This window comes from Anoplopoma fimbria, chromosome 10, assembly GCF_027596085.1.
Source record: "Anoplopoma fimbria isolate UVic2021 breed Golden Eagle Sablefish chromosome 10, Afim_UVic_2022, whole genome shotgun sequence".
Taxonomy (NCBI): domain Eukaryota; kingdom Metazoa; phylum Chordata; class Actinopteri; order Perciformes; family Anoplopomatidae; genus Anoplopoma; species Anoplopoma fimbria.
In genome coordinates this window covers 5,528,928-5,550,205 of record NC_072458.1, presented here as the reverse complement: position 1 = coordinate 5,550,205, position 21,278 = coordinate 5,528,928, and the positions used below count along the sequence as shown (strand labels likewise).

The 21,278-nt window shown below is 41.5% G+C and overlaps 2 protein-coding genes across 3 annotated transcripts in view; both read left to right on the top strand.

Moving 5' to 3' along the window:
• Positions 1-3,325, top strand: part of pag1 (phosphoprotein membrane anchor with glycosphingolipid microdomains 1) — a 47,650-nt gene extending 44,325 nt beyond the window's left edge. For both annotated transcript variants that reach the window (XM_054606649.1, XM_054606648.1), the window contains one exon: positions 175-3,325. In XM_054606649.1, the coding sequence (XP_054462624.1) occupies positions 175-537 (363 nt within the window). In that variant the 3' untranslated portion in view covers positions 538-3,325. The remainder of the gene's footprint in view (positions 1-174) is intronic.
• A 1,317-nt stretch (positions 3,326-4,642) lies between these two features.
• znf704 (zinc finger protein 704) overlaps positions 4,643-21,278 on the top strand; it is a 44,967-nt gene continuing 28,331 nt past the window's right edge. Inside the window, exons 1-2 of the mRNA XM_054606452.1 lie at positions 4,643-5,214; positions 11,567-11,754. Coding sequence (XP_054462427.1) covers positions 4,954-5,214; positions 11,567-11,754 — 449 coding nt within the window. The 5' untranslated portion in view covers positions 4,643-4,953. The remainder of the gene's footprint in view (positions 5,215-11,566; positions 11,755-21,278) is intronic.

Below are 21,278 nucleotides of genomic sequence, written 5' to 3'. Positions count from 1 at the left end.
AAAAGAAACAAAAAGAGGTTGAAACTGCTAAAAGAGTAACACGACATCAGACAATACGCAATAGGGGGGGAAACCTAGCAGGGATCTTTTGGCACAAATACATCAGAGACAGTTTTTTGGCAACTTTATGAAAAAATTAGTGCAAATCACATGTGTTTCTTCTCTGCCCTTCAGTCGGCGGTGTACTCTACAGTCAACAAAACAAACTGTGAAGATGCTGAGAACGACGAAGACAAAGAGCACGACTACAGCAGCATCGCAGAGCTCAAAGGTCTCGTCTCGGCCTCCTCCTCCAGTGACCTCTACGCCACTGTCCGAGACATCTACGACCAACCCGACGACACCGAGCCGGGGGAAGACCCCATCTTGGACGGCACGGATCCCGGCTACGAAACCATCCGTATCCCAAAGACTAGTAGCTCGGACGATGACAACAGGGCCGGGCTTGAGGCGGAGGGATCAGACGCTGCCAAGGCGGAGCCTGACTACGAGAGCGTCGGAGAGTTGGGTCTCGGCCGGGAAACGTCCCGCCTCTGAGTTTTTTTCCCCTCCTCATCGTCTTCATGGGTGGTGCTGTGGGAGAAGCCTCCTCTCTGACGTCACTGCAGTGCTTTGAACCTGCTAGTAGGCATGCTTTTGGTGCATGACTTTGGGGGGGAAATTGCTCGCCACAGCATCCATCATCAATGCATGAGTGTCCTCCTTACAGCCTGGGTACGGTTTATCATATCTGAACTTTTTAATTTATCAACCACGGCGAATATCATTGGTACTGGTAGGCCTGATAGAAAATGAACTGTAGCACCTCAGTCATTGGGCATTAATCATGTGGATGAGTGCACTTTGGATCATCATTAAATTCCTCTTTTGTCTTTTTGACAGGGCATATCATGGACACATTTAACAGCACTTGATTGTGGAAAAAGATCAAATTAATACACATCAAATAAATATCCAATCGGAACACACATGAAGCATTTTAAGGGTTAGCTGAGGACACGATCAGTGCCTGTGATGTATTAAAAAAAAACAAGAATTCAGTGCCATATAATCATGTTATTCATGCACTTACTGTACTTATGAAGGTAACATTATTTTTATGCCCCTTCTGCAGCTGCTAGTGTCTTTCTAGCTTCTTCTAGGTGACTCAGTGTCATGTTTTATTGAGGTGTCAGATGGTGTATTTCTAGCTTTTCTTTGTTCAGCAGCACCTCCACTGTGCATCCTCTGCTCGCAATTCATGTGAATGGGTTTGAGGCATGGAAAGCAAAACCACTCTTATCTGTGACCTCATAGTTAGTCGAAACAATTCGTTAGATTCTGCCACTAAAAAGAAATTATGACTTTTTGCTACATACATTTCACTGCAATCGAGAACCGAAGGGAGGAAGGCAGTTTCACTATGGAATTTCACCATACATTTTGAAAGCATTTTTATACGTTCTACAGTCCATGTCAACATTTCTTTTGGTGAAAATTTTATTTATTTGAAGACGCATATTGTTGTGTTATTGTGAAATGTTAAGTATGTCTGTAAAAGGGTTTTCTAGAAGTTCTGAGCAATTTTATGGTGATGACAGATATAAAGGTACGCTTTCCACTGACTTTTTATAGAATTCATTGTTTTAAAAAACAAACGTATTATGTGAACATATTTTTCTTTGTCATTTTGCACAAGAGTCAAAACAAATTCAAATGAATTGTAATGTGATAGAATGACGTAAAAAAAAACTTGCATTATGAATACAAACCTATTGATAAACTGTATTTTTTTGGTTGTCATGTTCTTTTGAGCCTTCTATTGGTACAGTATATCATCCTTCAGTTGGTGTCCCAGATGAATTTTAAGCACAAGGTTTGATATCATGGTACTGCATTTATATATAGCTTCACAAAAAGCATCACAATCTAGCTATAGCTCTGCACAATTTGAATATTTAATGCTTTAAAAAAAGTTACTAGTAGCACTATGAGAAAACCATATCTGTCTGTTTGTAGCTTGTACTGACGACATGCCAACTAAGGGGGCACTATTTTAACCAACTGTTACTCGCTGAAAGTTTTCTGTAAGCTTTTACTTATTTGTACAATGTCCAGAGTGGTTATAATTATAAAACTAGTCTGTTAAGAGCACTGATGTATGCCTGCCTTGTTTTAAAGAAAACATGATGTCCAATGGCTTTTTTTTTTTTTTTTACTGTTATTGTAACTCAAAGTTGTCAAATAGCTTTTGAGTCCTGAGAAGTAGTAACCAATGGAACGTCCCAAATATGGTACAATGTTTTGGTACATGCATTTAAAGAAACATGGAGTGTGGTACTTTTATTTTTTTAAATCTGAATTCATGTGTCAATAATGTTGTTGGATGTTTGTTTTCATATTCAATAGGGCCAATGTTTTTTGCTGTAAATATATATTTTACTGCTACAGTATTTTCCGTCTTTGCAGAAACATTTGTGTCATCAAATATTACAGCATCTCCAGCCTTCGTTCATGTTTCATTAGACATGCAGGAGCTTGTTGGTGGTTCAGACAAAGGCAGCTAGCCCGCGCTGACTGGTATTAGATTCATAAATGATATCAGACATTTAGAAATGCTCTTAACATCTCCCAGCAATGCTACATTGAAAGAGGATTTAAAATGCAGTCCACTTCCACTATTTTATGAACAAAAACAAGTTAACCAAGCCTATAAAAAAAGAATGTTCATTTCTGTAAAGAGGTTGTTATTATCGTCATTTATACTCCCAAAATATGAGTACATTGTTGTTATCAAGTGATGTGGCTGTGTATCAGGGTGGTGCCATCATTTAGATATAATGGTGTTCACAGAACGCTATAAATGACCTTTAAGGAAATTATCTGTCGAATGAGGTGTTTTAGTGCCAAATCTAACCAGAGAAACACAAACACAGACTTAATAGACAATTAGCTGTAATCACCTGTTCTCTTTAGCTGTCTATCTTGTTCATAGAAACACACACACACACACACACACACACACACACACACACACACACACACACACACACACACACACACACACACACACACACACACACGCATCCCTTGGTGTGAAATTGGTGTGTTGGAGGTTCGGAGATGCTCCCTTGCTGCCTCTCCTTCAGCTCCACTACTCCCATTATGAGACCATTTGTTCCCCTTACAACCAGCAGACAACTCTATGGTGACACCTGCCTTTGATCACAGGACAAAGCCTGTTTTTTTGAAGCCATGGCCACATTTGTCTCTCCACTCCGTCCCGTTTCCATTCTCTGCATGTAAATATTTTATGACATGAATTGTTCTATTAAAATATATATATAATAAATTGTCACAGTGTTTTTTTCCTCTCTCACTGGGGTTGCTGTCATGTAGAAAGATTGTAAGCCTCATATGATTTTTAAAAAAACATTACGTTTGACATTAATGGGGCTATTTGTAACTGTGATAACATCTGTTGGGGTATTCTCTCTGCCACGCTGGGCAATAATCACGACCATTGAATTAGCCTCCTGCTAAAATTGATTCGTCACAGCACTGTGAACTTTTCCAATCAAAAGGGACACATTTATCAGCTATATCGTTCTTTCTCAGAGAGCAACGACTTGAGTCACATTGTGAGATCACACAGGTTTATTTGTTAGTTATCTGTCTGCGGGTGCTGTTATCTGCAATGTTTTTAATGAAGAGCACAGTAAAAAGAAAAATATGACTGCCTGGCTCAACAAATACAGGTATCAGTATTTCTGGCAAGGCTGACCTCACCATTATATATTTGCATTTCATACATATTTGCATATCTCAGCAACATTTTGCACATGATGCACTTTATATCATTGTTTTTTCATCTAAATGATCTGATTGGGCTAACAAATATTTGGTTGGCTCTTGCGTTGGCATGTTACCTTTGGTAGAATAAAACATGTTAGACATGTTATATATGTTAAGTTATAAAACGAGACCAGTGCAGCTACTTTAATTTTAGAACCAGATCATAGTAATTTAGAAGTCCCATGGCACCTGGAAACTAGGCTACATGCCTCTAACAACTAGGTTATAGCATAAAACCCGTCGGTCTGGTCAAAGTTTTCTTTTCCGTAGCCTCAATTCCCCCTTTTTTTCTCCTTCTTTCCTTCTCCTGTACCACCCTCCCTTCCCGCTTCCTCTCCATCCTTGCGTCATTGTTTTGAATGGAGCATCCTCCCGGCTTGCGTTACCTTCTGTCGGAGGAGAAGGGGAGAGGTGGAGGCTTGTGGAGGCGTGTGCTGCGCCGACCAATCACAGCCCGCCTCGGCCGCCGGACCGCACATGTTTACAGGCAGCATTCCGCCGGTAGAGGCTCTGCTCTGTCGGAGCCGCGCCCGGACTGGAGCGCACAGCGGCCGGATCCGGAGTCACGTAACGGCCGTGTTTACCACCGTTTTCATCATCCGCGGAGCAGACGGCGATGTTTTTAACCCGAGTTGTGAAATAATTCGACGTATTTGCTTCTGCTCTTCGATGTCTCCGTCTCTGTTTCGCGATTAACCCGCCATTTTGCTAAATCGTGTACAAACATCACATCGGTTCCCGAAAGTAGAGGTTGCTCCGTGTTTTCCCGCCGCCCGCTCAGCTCGCAGGGAGCAGTGGGGAAAACAAACAGGTCGAGTCGACGCAGACTGGTCGCCGGTCAGACGCGGAGGGTGTTTAGCGGCAAATGAAACGCGTTCGTGCTGTCGTTGTTTTCTCCGGTGCTCATTCAAAAGTTTCCCCTTCAGTTGTCGGTGCTTTTAGGCCTTTGTAGTCGTCGCCTCCCCCCGAGTATGTTGCCGCTTTCTCACATCTTACCCCGGCTGTCGGAGCGCGTAGTCTACCCGCTGCGGTTCGGTGTTTTCCTCGACGTTGTTTACCGGTCATAACTCCACGTTAACCGTCTGATTCTCAACACACACACACACACACACAGCAGTCATGCACACGAGGCGTCTGGTGAAGCGGTCGATCCTCGGCAGCCGTGTGTACGCGCCGAGTCCGACGGGGGACGGAGCCCCGGTGACAGGAGTGGTGCAGGCTGTCAAGCAGGAAAACAGAGACGTGTCGGCCGCGGGGACCCGGTGCAGCGTCTACACGGTGCTCATGCAGGACGGGAGCCTGAAGGAGTTCACCGAGGAGGAGATAGCCGCGGGGATCAACCACATCACGGCCAAGGGACCGCTCAAGTCCAGCTTGAAGGTGTGTGTGTGTGTGTGTGTTATATGTGTGTGTGTGTGTGTAAAGCGTCCCGACCGGCAGCATCGCTCCTGTGTTTTTGTTGTGCGGTGTTTTTGCAGCGTTTAACCGCTTCCTGCACGGAGCGGATTTTACGGTGTCGCCACCGCCGCCGCTGATGTCAAATGTAATCCAGCGTCATTCATAATACAGATAATGCAAATTGGTTTGCATATTGCATGAAATAAAGGACTGTCATGACATTTGGCGACATGTGATGTGCGGGACAAAGGCCTTGATGGGGCCTGCGCAATGTTTATGTGGGCTAGTGGGCGGGGGAGCCGAGCCGAGCCAAACAAACGCGCTCTGACTGCAGCGTTTTGGACCGATGCAAAGACCCGGGCCGAGGTGGTGTTTTGTTTTTTTTGTTTGTTTTTTTATGATTTATACATATCATATTTACTACTGACAATTTTGTGAATCATGCCTTTTAAATGCACATATGCACTGAAATAATGCATTCTATTTTGGACATTGTCATTGATAGTTGATGCTGCAGCTTGTCACCCAGTTGAATAGTATATTGCTTTATGTGAAACTCGTACTGCACAACAAAGCTGTTATGGCTAAATAAAGATGGATTTAGGGCTTCCTGTGACATTTGAGGCTGAATGTGGGGCCCAATTAGCAAGTGACCTAATTGCCTTCATTTCCCAACTTTTGGTGTCACATGGCCTCTGGTGAAGATTGTGTGAATGTATTGTGCAAATCCAGCTCTTGGATGAAAACACTGTTTTGGTAAGAAGGGGAAGTTCGTGTGTGTGTGTGTGTGTGTGTGTGTGTGTGTGTGTGTGTGTGTGTGTGTGTGTGTGTGTGTGTGTTGTGTGCTCTTTCCTTTTTATAGTGAGGGAGTGACGGAGAGATGCATGTGACCGAATAGCAGCTTGTTTACTTGTTTGAAGGCTGTGTGTGCTGATTTAGATTTATTGTGAATGGTGGCGGTTTTGTTCCTCCTTGCATTCATGTGTGCAATGTTTTTAAATTATACTGATGAAGTAACTTAGAGGCTGCTGTCGTAAGTCTTAATTCAGTTACTGAAACGGAAATGTTCGTCCGCTGTTTGTTACCACACATGCTGGTCTGCTCACAATTACTTTTTGTAAATGGGAGACATAGAGAGGGTGTTCATCAACAGAAATAGCAGCAACCCCTGTAAATGCTTGCAAATTAAATTGTAAATGAATCTTTAAAAACTCTACTCGGACATGTAAAACCTTAACAAAGAGGAGTGCAACCGCTCCCCGTGGAGAATTGTCAGAGCAGTGGGTGATGGGGATTGCATCGTAAACGTGGGTTCTCTTGTTTGGCATTAGCACGTTTGCGTATGCAGTGCTGCACTCAACAAGAAAAGCTGTTGCACAATACAGTCACCGGTGCAGGCTGGAGTAGTGCAGCTGAGGCTGAGAGCGTAGCCCCGTCAGCACAATGGTCAAGACGCTTTCAGCACTCAATTCCCACTGAGGACGGGAAAAGAAGCCATGGAATGAGGTGGAGGGGGAGCTGTGTGTGTGTGTGTGTGTTTTCACATGTGCATCTGTGTTGGCCTTTTGTGTGCATGGATGTGCTTTTTCCCCATACGTGTATTTGTAGAATGAAGTAGAGCTGACGACTTTAAATGTTGGAGTGGGGGGTTGTTTGTGAGGGCACGCCGCCCTGGTTTGAGCAGCAGCTGTACAGCCAACAAAGCAGGCTCCCAAAGGTTGGCAACGGGTGGCATGCTCCAAAGAATCTGGAGGCTTGGCACATTGCCCAGTATGGCAAACGAATGCCCCCAGTTCTGGAAGGGGGGGGTGACAGGATGCCACTTGTTGACTTGCTGGTTTGTGCGAGTGTGTGTGTGTTGTGTGAGCAATGTTACACAGATCCCACGCCGCTTACAAAGATGCGTTGCTTGTTTTTGTTTTGCTGGGCGCTCCTTTTGTTGTCCTTGCTGTTGTTGTTTTGCGTTCGTACGCCCGACGTGGGAGTCAATGAAGCAGGCTTGTTGACAGGAGCCGAGTGACTCTTTGTTCTGAAGCGGGGGGGATCCTGGGCAGGCAGGCAGGCCGGCGTCGGCTGTCCTTATTGGTTGGCTGAGCAGCATCAGCGTGAAGCACGGCGACCCCAGGGTCATGTCTGGAAGCAGCTTGTGATGATGTATGAGTAATCTATTAGGGTAAAGGAGGTGTTTATGTACGTGCTGTGTGTGCTGTGAACACACAAATGCAGGTTTAACAGACACATTTTTAATCCCATTATCTCAATCTTGTTCTTATGTGTGTCCTTGAAAAGTATTTATGTCTCTCATTGGCAAAAATACTCTAACATGTAGCCAGACATCTTGGTTTTGGATACAGAATAACTTCCTATATTATACCAAACGATTTAGGGTTGAATGAAAATTTGTAGTTGTGATTTTTCTGACTAGTATTGCTTTTGCAATTTAAACCACAATTTATTTTTATCAAGTAACCACAAGGCCTGTATTTAGTTTCAGATGGAATAATGCAGTTGCTTGTTTTTGAGGTCCTGCAAGGATCCATTTATTTATATATATATTTATATATATATATATATATATATATATATATATAGCCAACCGAGGCTAGATGAGTTTCATGTAGGTTTGGGAACTCATGATATGTTAATTAGCTTTCAGCTACAGTGGAGCAAGTTTTCTGCCAAAAGTCATTTAATTTAAAATAAATATTGCAGCTCTTGCGACTTGAAAATTGGCTCTCCTTCAAACTGCGATTCCAATACAATGACAATGCTTCAGCTCTGGACCAAATCATATGTTATGTTAATAAATGTATTATTTGGCTATGTCAAGGCAGTGTGACATCATGGAGCCGTCGTTAACATTCTTAATCATGGTCACATGCACTCGATGTTCTAATACAAAAATACTTCCCGGTAACAAAGAACAATGCGAGCTAAGAGACACAGTCGGTCCACTGGATTCAATTTATGGTCTGTGTCAGCTTGCTTCATGATGACCTTTGACCCATAAAGGCTCAAGACTCTTTACGCTTGACAAACGGCCCAAAGCAAGTAGGTTATGAGTTTCTGTGTGAGTGGGAGAACGAGAACGAGAACGAGAGATAAAGAGAGAGGAGATATGAGGGACTCTCAGGGTATTTATTATGTGCACACACACACACACACACACACACACACACACACACACACACATACACACACGTATACACAAGCTTTGACACATGCAACTCACATTTCGCAACCGATTTGGCATGCTTCACAATATCCTGGCTCTGTGAAATGCCATCATTCATAATCCTGGTGAAAGGAAGGAATGGTTGTTGGTTTTATCCGAGGAATAACCATCGCCATACACACAGCACCTAATCTTCTCCAAGCCGGTGTAATCCATCTTGTTGTTTTACTCAAGTCTGTGTTTTCACAGAGGTTTTTTTTTTTTGCGCACCACTGAGTGTTTGTGCGACCAGCTTCTATCATGAGCGAAACTCAATACTCTTTTCTCCCGTTTTTTTTACCTCATTAATCTAAGTAAATTGTTCCCTTGGTGTTTGTATGTGTGTGTGAGTGATTGACTACGGTGCCATTGCCTTTTCTATAGTCAGCCCTAATCGTGTTACAGTGCTTTGAGATAAGGATCTAGATCATACACATGCCCACACATACACACACACACACACATAGACACTCACACACACACACACACTCACTCACACACACACACACACACACACACACACACACACACACACACACTGGCCCGCATGTCGTACTCCTCAACGCTCCATTGACATGGGCAGCCGTGTGTGTCACTCTGACTGTGTTTTGGCCTTTTGCTCAGTGTGTGTCTAAGAGCCTGGTGGCTTTAGTTACCTACAGAGATGTGTGTGTGTGTGTGTGTGTGTGTGTGTGTGTGTGTGTGTGTGTGTGTGTGTGTGTGTGTGTGTGTGTGTGTGTGTGTGTGTGTGTGTGTGTGTGTGTGTGTGTGTGTGTGTGTGTGTGTGTGTGTGTGTGTGTGTTGGTGTGTGCGTAGGTGCATGCAGGTATTCATGTGCAGAAGCATGCCATTTGTTGCGGTTGTATAATAGAAGAAATCATATTGGGCTTTTTTTTTTTTTACATTGCTACAGGTGGGCGTTTTCAGAAATGGTTTTTATTTTGTGATTATGTGTCAGTGAATAGTTTATGTTGGTAAGTGTGTGTGGGGACAGAAATATGTTATTTTGCGTATTGGAGTCTTGCTGTATGGAGTATGTGTTTGTGTTTATTATTTAGTTTTTATTTCTGTATCTTATAAACCAGTTTGGTTGTAAGACACCAAATCCTGTACGTCTCTCCTTAAATCCTGTATTTAATACTTTGCTCAAACACTAAAGATCCACAGATTCGCTCCTCATGGTAGGCTGAGTAAATGGCCGATGAAGGTTTTTGATTTGATTTAAAATAACCAAAAGAAGAGCTTTTATATCTCTGCCTCACCAGCATTCAACATGACAAATTCTTTTTGAATATTGTAGTACGATTAGTGGTCTGGTATACTTTAAGAGCAAAAAAAAGAGGCTAAATTAGAGCTCTAGTAAAAAAACATGTCAACAACAACATGTGTCATAAACACATTGGTTGTAAATGATAGGGGGAAAAGTCACACACATAAAGCCTGTTAAACGCGAGTCTGTGTTTCAAGACTAGTTGGATGGGTTGCCGACAACAAGCACCAGACCACAATCAGTCGGCACGGTTGAGCCTTGACGTAAGAACACCGCTGTCTAGGAAAAGGGTGCGCTGAGAACACTAGAAGAGAACATAATTGCAAACAGATTATATTGTTTTCATAATCAATGAAAGCCAAAATCCTGTTTGAAAATAAAATTTGACTAATTACCCCGTCCTAATAGAGTATGTCACAATATTGGCTACTTCACACAACAACAACAACCCACCTGCAGTGCTTCCCTGGGACTCTGTAGACACATCGGCTTGAGCTTAAATGGCAGAGAGCACCTCTTGCACCTAAAAAATGTAATATCTTCCACTAATAACAATGTTGTGGCAGGAAACAGCTAAGCTTTTGGGCAACAACGTGCTCTGAATGATATAAGGTCAACATGAAAATTTGTATTTACAGTTCTGAAATGTTAATGATCCTCTAAAATAGAAAAAAAAATTCAGATGAAAAATTCATGAAAAAATGTTATGGGATGATAATTTCCAATTCAAGGTAGCAGGTTGAGTTTTCTTTTAAACTTAGATTTTGTTTAGATGTTTTCCCCAATTTTTTTTATTGTGTATGTATTACCGCATAGCGTTTGTGAATTTTTTTAATATTCTTAAAATGTTTAATGTTTACAATAACGTTTGCTAGCTTGCAACCTTCTTCTTCCTTGCCTTTGAACATATCTACTGTTTGGTTCTTTGTGCGTTACTGCCACAAACTGTTGATCAATGTAATAGTGTAAAACCAATGGCATGTATCACAGCACCCACATGCTCATCTATGATACAAGCAAAACGGAGACCCTTTTGTAAAAACATTGCTTCATAGAGTTACTGGTCGAAACAAACTCCACAGGGTACCTTTAAGTTATGCACAGATGATTCCTCTGATAAGGTAGAAACACATGTGGCACATGATAATTAATATGAATCATTTTATTTGATCAGTTTCTAAAGATTTCAGCTTACAAATAAATGCGGCTCCATCAAGAAAGGTCTTGCAGGTCCGATGCATACAGTAGTTTTGTGTAGAGTTCCATTTATTTTTGTCCATAAGAAGAGAGTCTTTCACTAGAGTTGTCAACAGTAACTTGTGGTTTTCGGACTGAAAACCTCATATCTCCAAAACTTCTCCAGGAACTTAAAATACAGCCTTGATTTATAACTGACCATTGTGCATGTTTGAGTTTATCTAATCTGTTTTGAAAAGGCTGTTTTAAGCCCAAGAGGCTGGAAAAAAATCTATAACCATGTTGGATCACGTACTCCTTCATTTGAAAAAAAAAAACATGAAAATCTTTCGACAAACAGAGCCCAGACCCCAACTCTGTATATGCTGCTGTGTTAAAAAAAACTATATACAGGTTTTTGTTTTTTTTTCAAGTTAAAAAATATTTCTATGAAATTCAGTAGGTAATTTGAACATGCAGTCATTTTTTTTTTAACCTGCCGCAGAAAAGTATGGCGTTCATCACCCTGGGCCTTTTCAAAAGAAGACTTGTTTCGGTTCTCTGCACAACATCAACGATTCTCATGATGTATTCCTACATCACCATCGTTACTAACTCGCCTACATGGTTCTCCACCTAAGCACTGACCCAATCTTCTTTGCGTCCCTCTCCAGCAGAGCTCCAGTAACGGAGCTCCGGAGTGCCATAAGGTGGAGGGCGGCTCCCTCAGCCCAGAGGCGTTGGAGGAGCAGCGCTTTTCTGATGGCAAGCGTGTCGGCCGGGACCACGACACCCGATCAGTGTCCCTGCTAGAGCAGAAACGCAAAGTGGTCTCCTCCAGCATCGACGTCCCTCATGCCAGGTAGGACAGCCTGTGTCTGTCTGTGTGTCTGTGTCTGTGTCTGTGTCTGTGTCTGTGTGTGTGTGTGTGTGTGTGTGTGTGTGTGTGTGTGTGTGTGTGCGTGTCTGATTCCTGTCTTTGAGGAAGTTTGGCTTGAGTTCCCAAATGCAAAGTTCATTGAAGGTTTATGACATAGAAATGTCATCTCATAAATAGAACATAGTTAATATGGGATGACATCCCATTTTTTTCATGTGGTACTCGAGGCCATTTGATCAGACTGCTGAATGCAATGCATTTTGACAGGGTCTACTTTTATTCCATTGCATATATATATATTTTATCATATGCCGCCATACATGTTTCACTTCACATAAGTCGTTTCTGTATTTTTGAATGAATGTGTGGTTTGTCTTCTTCCAAAATCGAGTTAGTCTAAGATTTCATTCCTGTCCTGAATATTGAAGGGTTGTGTGCAAAATGTCATTTTTGGAAGAATCCCGTGCTTTTGCTTTAACTTGCCAAAGCAATTATGGTCACGGTTATTTCAATGATATGCCTCTGGTGGGTTTCCCAAATAGTAAAAGTGGTGCAAGACCGACTCGTCAAGGCCATGAAAGTCAACTAACACAGAAAAATTGCATTGTTACCCTCTTTCATACTCCGTAGCAAGGCCAGTTACATTCTGTAGCTTTGTAGCCAGAATAGACATAAGAAGAAATACGCTTGAAACTTGTGTGTGAGAAGCTTTCATGTAACACAGAGCCCAATACAAACTAAAACAGTTATTGTGTTATGATGCATGAGCTGTTCTGTCACACATTCAATGACTCTCTTTACATCGACACACACACACACACACACACACACACACACACACACACACACACACACACACACACACACACACACACACACACACACACACACACACACACACACACACACAAACAAATATGGTTTTTAAATGGTCAGCATTATCTCCCCCTGAAGCTGGACCACAATAGGGCAATTAAACATTAATAGGCAGCAGTCCATGGCAGTGAAGAGCCATCTAATAAAGAAACATCACTTTCACTATTAAATGTGAAACACTGATACCTTGTAAAGCAACGTGCTGTTATTGAAAAATCACTCCCCATTACTTACCCTCGTGCTGCTGGAGGAGTCCAATCGATGGCGGCTTGCTGAAAAATACAGTAAAAGTCTTCCATCTGAGCAGCTTCATCACAGCACCCTGAGCCCCGCTGTAAATTTAATAGTTATTTGCTTTTGAATCATTGATTTGGTTTTCTCTTGTCGCCCATTAAGAGGAGGAATCTCCTTTTAAACTGAATCCATCACATGGATTAGACATAAGTTTAACAACAGTCCCATCCTAATTAGCTCCTTGCATAGAGACGCACGATCATTTTAATGACCACATGAAAAAAACTAGATACAATATTCCTGATTCAATCGTTAAGAGACAGCATAACATTAAAGAAGCTTCACATTAGTGTTAGTGTCTGCACACACAAACACACAACATTTCAATTACACACCCAAGTCATCTCTCTCCCCAGAATTCCTACAGAAATGTCCCAAAGTGTGTTATGTTTTAATTTTGCCTGTCCAGGCGTCTGTAAAGCAACATCAGTGTGAGAATTTCCAAACGCCCCACATAAGTAGAAACAACCAGAGACGAAGGTTTGATTTTCTTTTTACATTAAAATATCATCATGATGAGAAAAATATCCAGAAGCTTTGTAAACATTGGATGCTGTCAGCGAATTTTGAGTTTTATTTTTCAATAGTGCGCTCTGCAGACAAAATCTGAGCTTTTTCTTTATGTTTTCTCTACCTGAGGAATTTAATCATATGCTGCCCGGTAAGAAAAAGAAGAAAAGCAGGTATGTAAAAGCTGCCGGAAGAGAGGAAGCCCTTGGAACACTCAAAAAAGCATTAAGCATCTGGTACAACCTGTATATACCTGTTTTTTTTTTTTAAAGAGTTTATAAGTATAATAATAATCAATAATCTAGTTTCTTCAGGATTCTGTAGAAATTAGGAATCCCACTACGCTCTCCTTTCATGCTTTGAAACATCCTCACAGTTAAAGTTCAGCCAGTTCATCCCTTTTTAAAGTGTCATAGGCTTTTTGAAGTCTTAATGAAAAGACAGATTTCTACAACATCCCAGACTTGAAATCATATTATTTTGTGTGTAACACTTCAAAGCCTGGTACTCAAAACCCAGCAATCTATTGTGCTTGTCAAGTGTGAATTCACCAACTGCAAAACAGGACTTTAAAAAAAAAAAAAAAAAATCCATTTCAGTCCAATTTGTAAAATGTGCTCACACAATCAAGAACATGAAAAAAGTTCTTTATTATTGCCACATTTTGAGAGCAGGCGTGACCCCCAAGCTCCCGTCTCAGACATCCCTGACCTCTAAGACGCACGGCATCATCACTGCCTTGAGATTAAGATCCATGGCTCTCATCCTCTGCACACCTGCGACCGATTCTCATCGCCGCTCTGGCACCGGGGAAGAAAGGGTGTCGCTGGCCCGACCGCAAAATAAAACGTTTATCCGTAATGGAGACAAAGGAGGGGGGGGCATAAGGGGACGAGGGAGTAACAAGGTAAAAGAGTGAGAGAAATCTGTGAGTGCTGAGAGGAGGCTAAATGAGATTGTGTGTGTGTGTGTGTGTGTGTGTGTGTGTGTGTGTGTGTGTGTGTGTGTGTGTGTGTGTGTGTGTGTGTGTGTGTGTGTGTGTGTGTGTGTGTGTGTGTGTGTGTGTGTGTGCGTGTGTGTGTGGAGAACAGCAATAGAGGAACGAGAGAGAGGAAGAGACAGAATGCCTGAGGATTTTTTTTTTTTTTTTTTTTTTTTTCCAAAGCTAACTCTCCAGAGAAGTCTGACCTTGAGGTTGTTAATTGCACTCTGAAAAGTTCCCTCTCTGCTGGTGATTTACCACGAAAATGTCTGGCTGTTTGATGGCTCTCCAGGTCCCCTTGCAACCCAGATACAATAGGTTCTCCTACCTCACTGGGAGTCACTGAAGTACCTTCATGCCTCGTCTGCAATCATTGGGAAAGTACAGGGGAAAAAATTACAATGTGCCGTATAGATGTTAGACCTCAGGGACATTATATGGTTCTGTCAGTCGGTCCAGCTCTCATTACTTTATCGAGCAGCCTCCTTCTTCGTATTTGTACATTTACTTCACCCGCAATTTTGTCGGATATTTCTCCAAAAAATCAATGGGTGTCACTTCATGATTGACCTATTTTCTGCATTGCCCCAACTCCCAAATGTCCAAAGAATTGGTTTTTCGTCATGAAATGTTTTTTTTTAAATGTGCTGTGTCTTGAGATAAAGAGGCAGGAAATAATTGCTGTGGCAGATTTCTGATTTGTTTACGTCATATTTATTGTTTGATTCTTGCTTTTCAAACATGCTCATTGTCAGTTTTTGGTTTAAGCCAGCTGCTGCGCCTTCTTCTTCTTCATGCAGGAAACAGTCAATTGTAACAAAAGCTGGCGGGCATACCAGAGGAAACGAATGGCTTGGCTTTTGACAAATAGCATTCTGGGGACTAATTGCTAGCAGGGGAAGTGAAGTAAAACCTTAGTTAAGGGGGGAAATCAAGAGAGTGCTGTGCTCATTATTGCAAAACCCCAAAACAACAGATCTGAGGGCTCAAAGCTTCTCCTCAGACCACCAGCAGTCAGCTTCCCTTTCTAGCATGGAGCAGGGTTACTCACGTTTCCGAAAATAGCTGGACCCCTTGCTGGTACTCTATGATGTTGTAATTTCTTCTCCTTTAAAAAAAAAAAGAAAGTCCGACACAATAACCACATTAATCTGATTCACGGTAACAGATGACCATCCCACGTAGCTTTAAACCAAATCTGTTGGGGTTGACTTCAAAACCCAGTTTGATGCCAAAACGAAACAGTTTGTTATTGTTAATTTTTTTTATTGTTGATCAGTGTATTTGCTGATCACCAGGTTCTGTGTGCTGAGCCAACCATGTGTTCCACACTCGGAGCCTGGCGGATCAGCCAACTCAGACATGGAACGAGCCCAAAGACTCCCCATCCTCAGCAAAAATAGGCCCAAAGGGACTCTCAAATTATCGTTGGTCTTTTTTTTTTTTAACTTTACTCGTTGTTTTGTTTGTCTTTGTGGTTGTTTCTTCCTTTTTAAGGGGACATTAACACTTTTAGTGATAATATTCCTTTTGCACAATGTGTTTGTGTTTGTGGCAAAGTAGGGAGTTTCAAAATGAGAGAAAGGAGGGAAGGATGGGGCGTGTGCATGAGAGCAGTGTGAGTACTAGAGAGTGAGAGAGAGAGAGTGAGGGAAAGAGTGAGAGAGATGCTCAGCGTTTGCCAAAGAAAACAGCTTCCTTGTTTAGATGCCAGTGGAGTTCAGAAACCATGCGATTAACATCTGAAAAGACGGCTCTCATGATCTCTCTCTCTCTCTCTCTCTTTCTCTTTTCTTTTCTCCCCCTCATTCGCTGTCTCACTCTCCCAGACTCAATGTACTATTATCTGATTAAAGTTTTTCCTGCCACAATTTACTTGACCAAATCACATGTGTTTGGTCAAATATCAGATTGGCCTAACTACACACAGCTAAAAATACCAAACAGACATGTGCTTGTATAAACATAAAGAGGACTTTCCTCATCATGTGTAATAGAGGGTTCTTGTTGTTGAGCCACAATAATGGCTCCCAGAATTCCACACATTATGGGATTTGTCATAATGACAACTTTATCAGTAATTAATGTTGATACATTAAAAGAAAACTGGCAAACAAATGTTTTTAAAACAATTTGAAACACAAGTGGTTGCTGTGTGTATATGTGTGTGTGTGTGTGTGTGTGTGTGTGTGTGTGTGTGTGTGTGTGTGTGTGTGTGTGTGTGTGTGTGTGTGTGTGTGTGTGTGTGTGTGTGTGTGTGGTGTGTGTGTTAATGGGTCTTTCAAACACACTGTTTGTTGTCTTTGTTATAGTCAGAAAAACTTGAATATTGACCAGAAATATATTTTTTTACTAAATAATTACAGTTTTAAAAGCTATGAACTAGAACAGTAAAGATGGATCTTAAGTTTAAGAAGAGATTCATATTAATGTGCATATTTAGCCAATGAGCTCGTCACAACAGGTTGTTTTGTTGTCTAGGAGCCCAAATGGAAAAGCCTGATGTTGTTTTTAATCTTGGCTTAAGAAAAGCCAGTAGGGAGCGACCAGGCGTCCTGAGCCAGGCTCTTGTGGGCTTAAAATGTCTGTGATCATATCTTGGTACCAGGTGCATTTGTGTTTTTAAAAGGGATCAGCAAAATCTTAAAATCAATTCTAGGAGTGTCAGGTGCCAACATGCTAGAATTAGAGTGATATGATCTCATTTCAGTCAGGGTTACACAGCGTGTGCACTGTTGTAATATCAGAGCCATTCTCTTAACTCCCTCTTTCCATCTTATGTTTCAGTATAATATAACTCAGAATAATGGGACAAAATGAGAAAAAAACAGATAAGACAAAAGCACCTTGTAGCTTGTCATTGCGATTTTCTGGGTTGACACATCTTTCTTGAGGCTCTTTACACAGTGGCCTAAGTGAATTATTTAGGCATCATATCAGTTTTTATTGGATTTTTCTTTTTCTACTTGGATTTCTCCATTTAACAGGATTCACTGGAGTTTGCTTTGTTCAAGTCTTGAAAACCTCCTCATTTGATTGCACCGAACCTCTAATCTCATATACATGAACCCCCCCCCCCCCCACCGCGCTGTTAACTCAGTTTCAGATTTATTGCACACGGACTAATCAAAGACAGGATCCCTCACTCTTTGTCAATACCCGCGTCACACTAGTGTGAGCGGCATCGAGTTGGTCTGCGCCGGCTCGCTCGACAAGTTCTAACTCCTGAGAAAACGACCACCTGTGATGCCGCATGAGTGGAATTACGAGTTAACATTTATATGCAAATTGGCTCTTTAATTAAGCGTGCTGAATATCGGTGAGTGTGAGTGGGGGAATGCTTACCCCTGGATTAGCAGACGGTCGGCCTCAATGCACCGCAAACTTCTGGCAAAGCACTGGACCGCGGCGTGCACGTGTAGGCAATGCGTGTGTTGTTGTGATCTCAATCCAGGATTTACATTCACTTTAACAGCAAAAGACTTCAGAGATGCTTTGCTCACTGCTGTACATCTGGCAGGCTAATTACAACATCCGTTATTGAGGATAGAAAGATTGTACCATTTTGGCATTGTTTACTGCATGCGCTTTAAATGAAATCCACAAAAGTCTGCAGTTTATCTAAATAACGTTTTTGGCATCCTAGAAAATGTATGCCGATACACTATTAATACTAATACTGTGATGCTAGCAGTAGAATTGTCTCATCATGTGTCATTTTGAAGCCATCGGCACATATCTATGTGCAGTTATTGATGTCGTAAATAAATATAGCTTGCTTCTAAGGAGTTCGAACTTTCTTTATTGCTGTCAAGGGATTTTTTTTCAAAATGTGTTGGCCTGACATCAGCGATGGCATGAATCAACCGATGAATCAATCTAAAGCCTCACAGAAAATGTCACTATTATGCTAATTTGTCCCACATCAATGTAGTTGTGTCTGTTTGGTAGTTTTGTGTTCAGTAATTCCCTGCCTGCTTTCTATAATGCATAGTGCAAGGCCTCAAAGCCAATGTTTATGTGACTGTGGGCTCTGTGGGCCCTCCGTTGCTTCAGACTAATCCATAGTCCCTGGCTTTAATGGACTCATGGCACAGAGTGCTACAGGAAAACAAAAAAAAGCTCTAATTGATTCTATCGACTGACGTGCATTATGGTCATCTACGGTATTTAGGAGCTGATGTCCAAACACTTCATGTCCAAACAGAAGCACCAATGAGGAGGTTGAATTAGTGAACTGATCTTCCATTCTCTAAAGTATAAAGTGAGAACTTTATCTGAACTGGGCAGTTTAACCAGCAGATACTTTACTAAAGTCAGCTCCAAAAATGATGAGGAAATGTGTTAAGGCCCTTTTGAGAATCACATTTGTAATGTTCTTCCTATTATCAAGCAGTTAGTGTGTTGAACTGAGAAGTACAACGCCTGAGAAATGGCCCTTGCAAACAGAATAATAATTATTAAAAAAATTTGAGCAATTCTGAAATATTCGTAATTTGCTTGTTATTATAGGCACAGACAATAAAAGCCCCGTCAATATATAGCAAGTGAATGTTCGAGCAGGACCATATTGTTTATGTGCTGACAGAACTGCATATAGATTATTGTTTGAATCTAGTGATCTTTATTGATCACTTGTGTTTCATGTTTCTATTAAATGGAGGTCAATTAACGTGTTTTTCCATAAAACAGTGTCAAATTAGCTATTTCCTTTTATCCGAGACAAGTATTGCAGCAGTTTTGTTGTATTGATTTCTACCTAATTGCAAAACAACTGAGAATTTAGTTCTTGTTTATAATTTGCTTTTAAGAGTTTTATATTTTGTGCTTTTTCTTAGTAAACCCCCCCCCCCCCCCCACACAATTTAGGGAATTCAAGACAAAGGCAAAGACATTGTGACACGACGAGGGGGACGACATGCTCCTCAAGTGTAACGTATTAAAAACTAACCCGGCCCAACAGAAGTACCTCCTCCCAACATTATTTCTAATTACGCCATCAATTTTGAAGCTCCATTGACCTGTCTGTTTTGAATTATTGATATCTGTCAGCCTGACAGGCTTTATTAATTAAAATGGAGATGTACTAATTAAGAGCACGGCATGAGGGTGTCATAATGTAGCCCCGTTTTAATTTGAGTGTCGCTCATCAATTTTATCGCAGTTTAGCAGGGTGGGCGCGGCGGGCGGAGGTACGGCGGAGGTGCCTTCATGTGACATCTGTGCCATGGCGTCTGTGTGGGTTTCAGTACATTTGTGACCACCCGAACTTGCAACTTTTCAGAAGACCTCCTTTCTTTGTTTGAGACTGTTTGTATGAGAACATTAATTATTCCACGTCATAATCCAAGGAGAGAAGTGCAAATTAAATTCAAAGAGCATCAAAGAACAGAACATATCACTTCCTCCCATGAGTTGCTCGCCATATATTTGTAATGTTGTGCCACTTCGATGTACTTTTGATCAATTTAAGACACTGAATCTTTTTCAAAAAAGTGATTTGAAAATTAACAATTTTGTGTGCTTCAGTAATTTATCATAGTCTCATGCAGACATACATTTTAAAAGGGAACAGTGTGATTCCTCCCAAAGGGCCCCCCACACGAGAGTCTGTCTAAAGGACTTGGAACGAAACATGGAAAAATGCTGTGAAGCTCTCTGACTGTCAAATAGTTTAGTGTGGCTTGGTCAGTGTGCTTCATTCAATCTGTTTATCCGATTACTTTCTGCATGTTTATTTATTCTAACTTAAATGTATTAACACACGTGTGTCATGGATGTAGTGATTTCACACGAGTTATGTCAGCGCTGCCATATTAGCCACCGTGCTGCCTGTATGAGCGTGGTCAGGTCAGAACACAGGTGTCTCTGCTTTCCCAAGAAACTCTTCCCACCAAGCAATGATTTGAAAACCTTCGTTCCAGTCAAGTGTAATGACAGACGAGTCATTGATAATGAAAGGATTCCAATTACCTGCTAATTAGCGGTGTAAGTCCAGTATATAATGGCATCCTGCCAGAGGGTTGACCCTGAATCCTCAAACCGCCCGAGTAAATTGTTGTCATGATCCGAGTGATGCTTTAAAAGATTTACAGGTAATCTATTAAAGCATACCCCTGTACATTTAACAGTCATAACCACAGAACACTTACAGTAATGTAACATATTTGCCAGCTAAAGCTTTGCCTTCATATGTTTTCCTATAACTCCAGTAATGAATCAAAGGCACGATGGCTGCACTACTGTTAATTCCCAGATGTTGTATGAATCCACCTTCTGGACTAACAGATGGGAAAAAGATATGTACACCGCGGGAGAGGCTATTATGTTTTTCAGCACGGTGGCATGTCATATTACCTCCGAGAAAGCGGATCGTTTTCCCACAAGCGGGATGAAATGCAAACTTAAAGTTATGATGGTGCCACATGCATTGGAGGTTTTTTTGTTTTTATGACTAGAATCATTTTTTAAATACTTTAATAACTTCTAGGCCAAGAGAAAGCTATTTGACATGCAGCATCTCAACAGTTGGCATCCTCCGAATTCTGTTTGAATCCACTGCACAGTTAAATATGCCGGACATTTAGTGAAAACTATCCAACAGATGTCTTCCTCAACAAAAAAGGCCTTATGTTGTGGGGAGGGAGCGATAAAGTTAATTGAAAGTTAGCCATTTGTTAGTCTGACATCTAACAGCCATCTGCTGGGGCCGATCTACATAAATTGTACCCGATTAGGACAACAGTAGCATATCTTTTTACTCCATAATCCAATAAGGGGGCTCTGTGGTCTTTGGTGTCTCCAGTAAGATCTAAAGCTGCGAGTAGGCAGCAGACCAGAACTG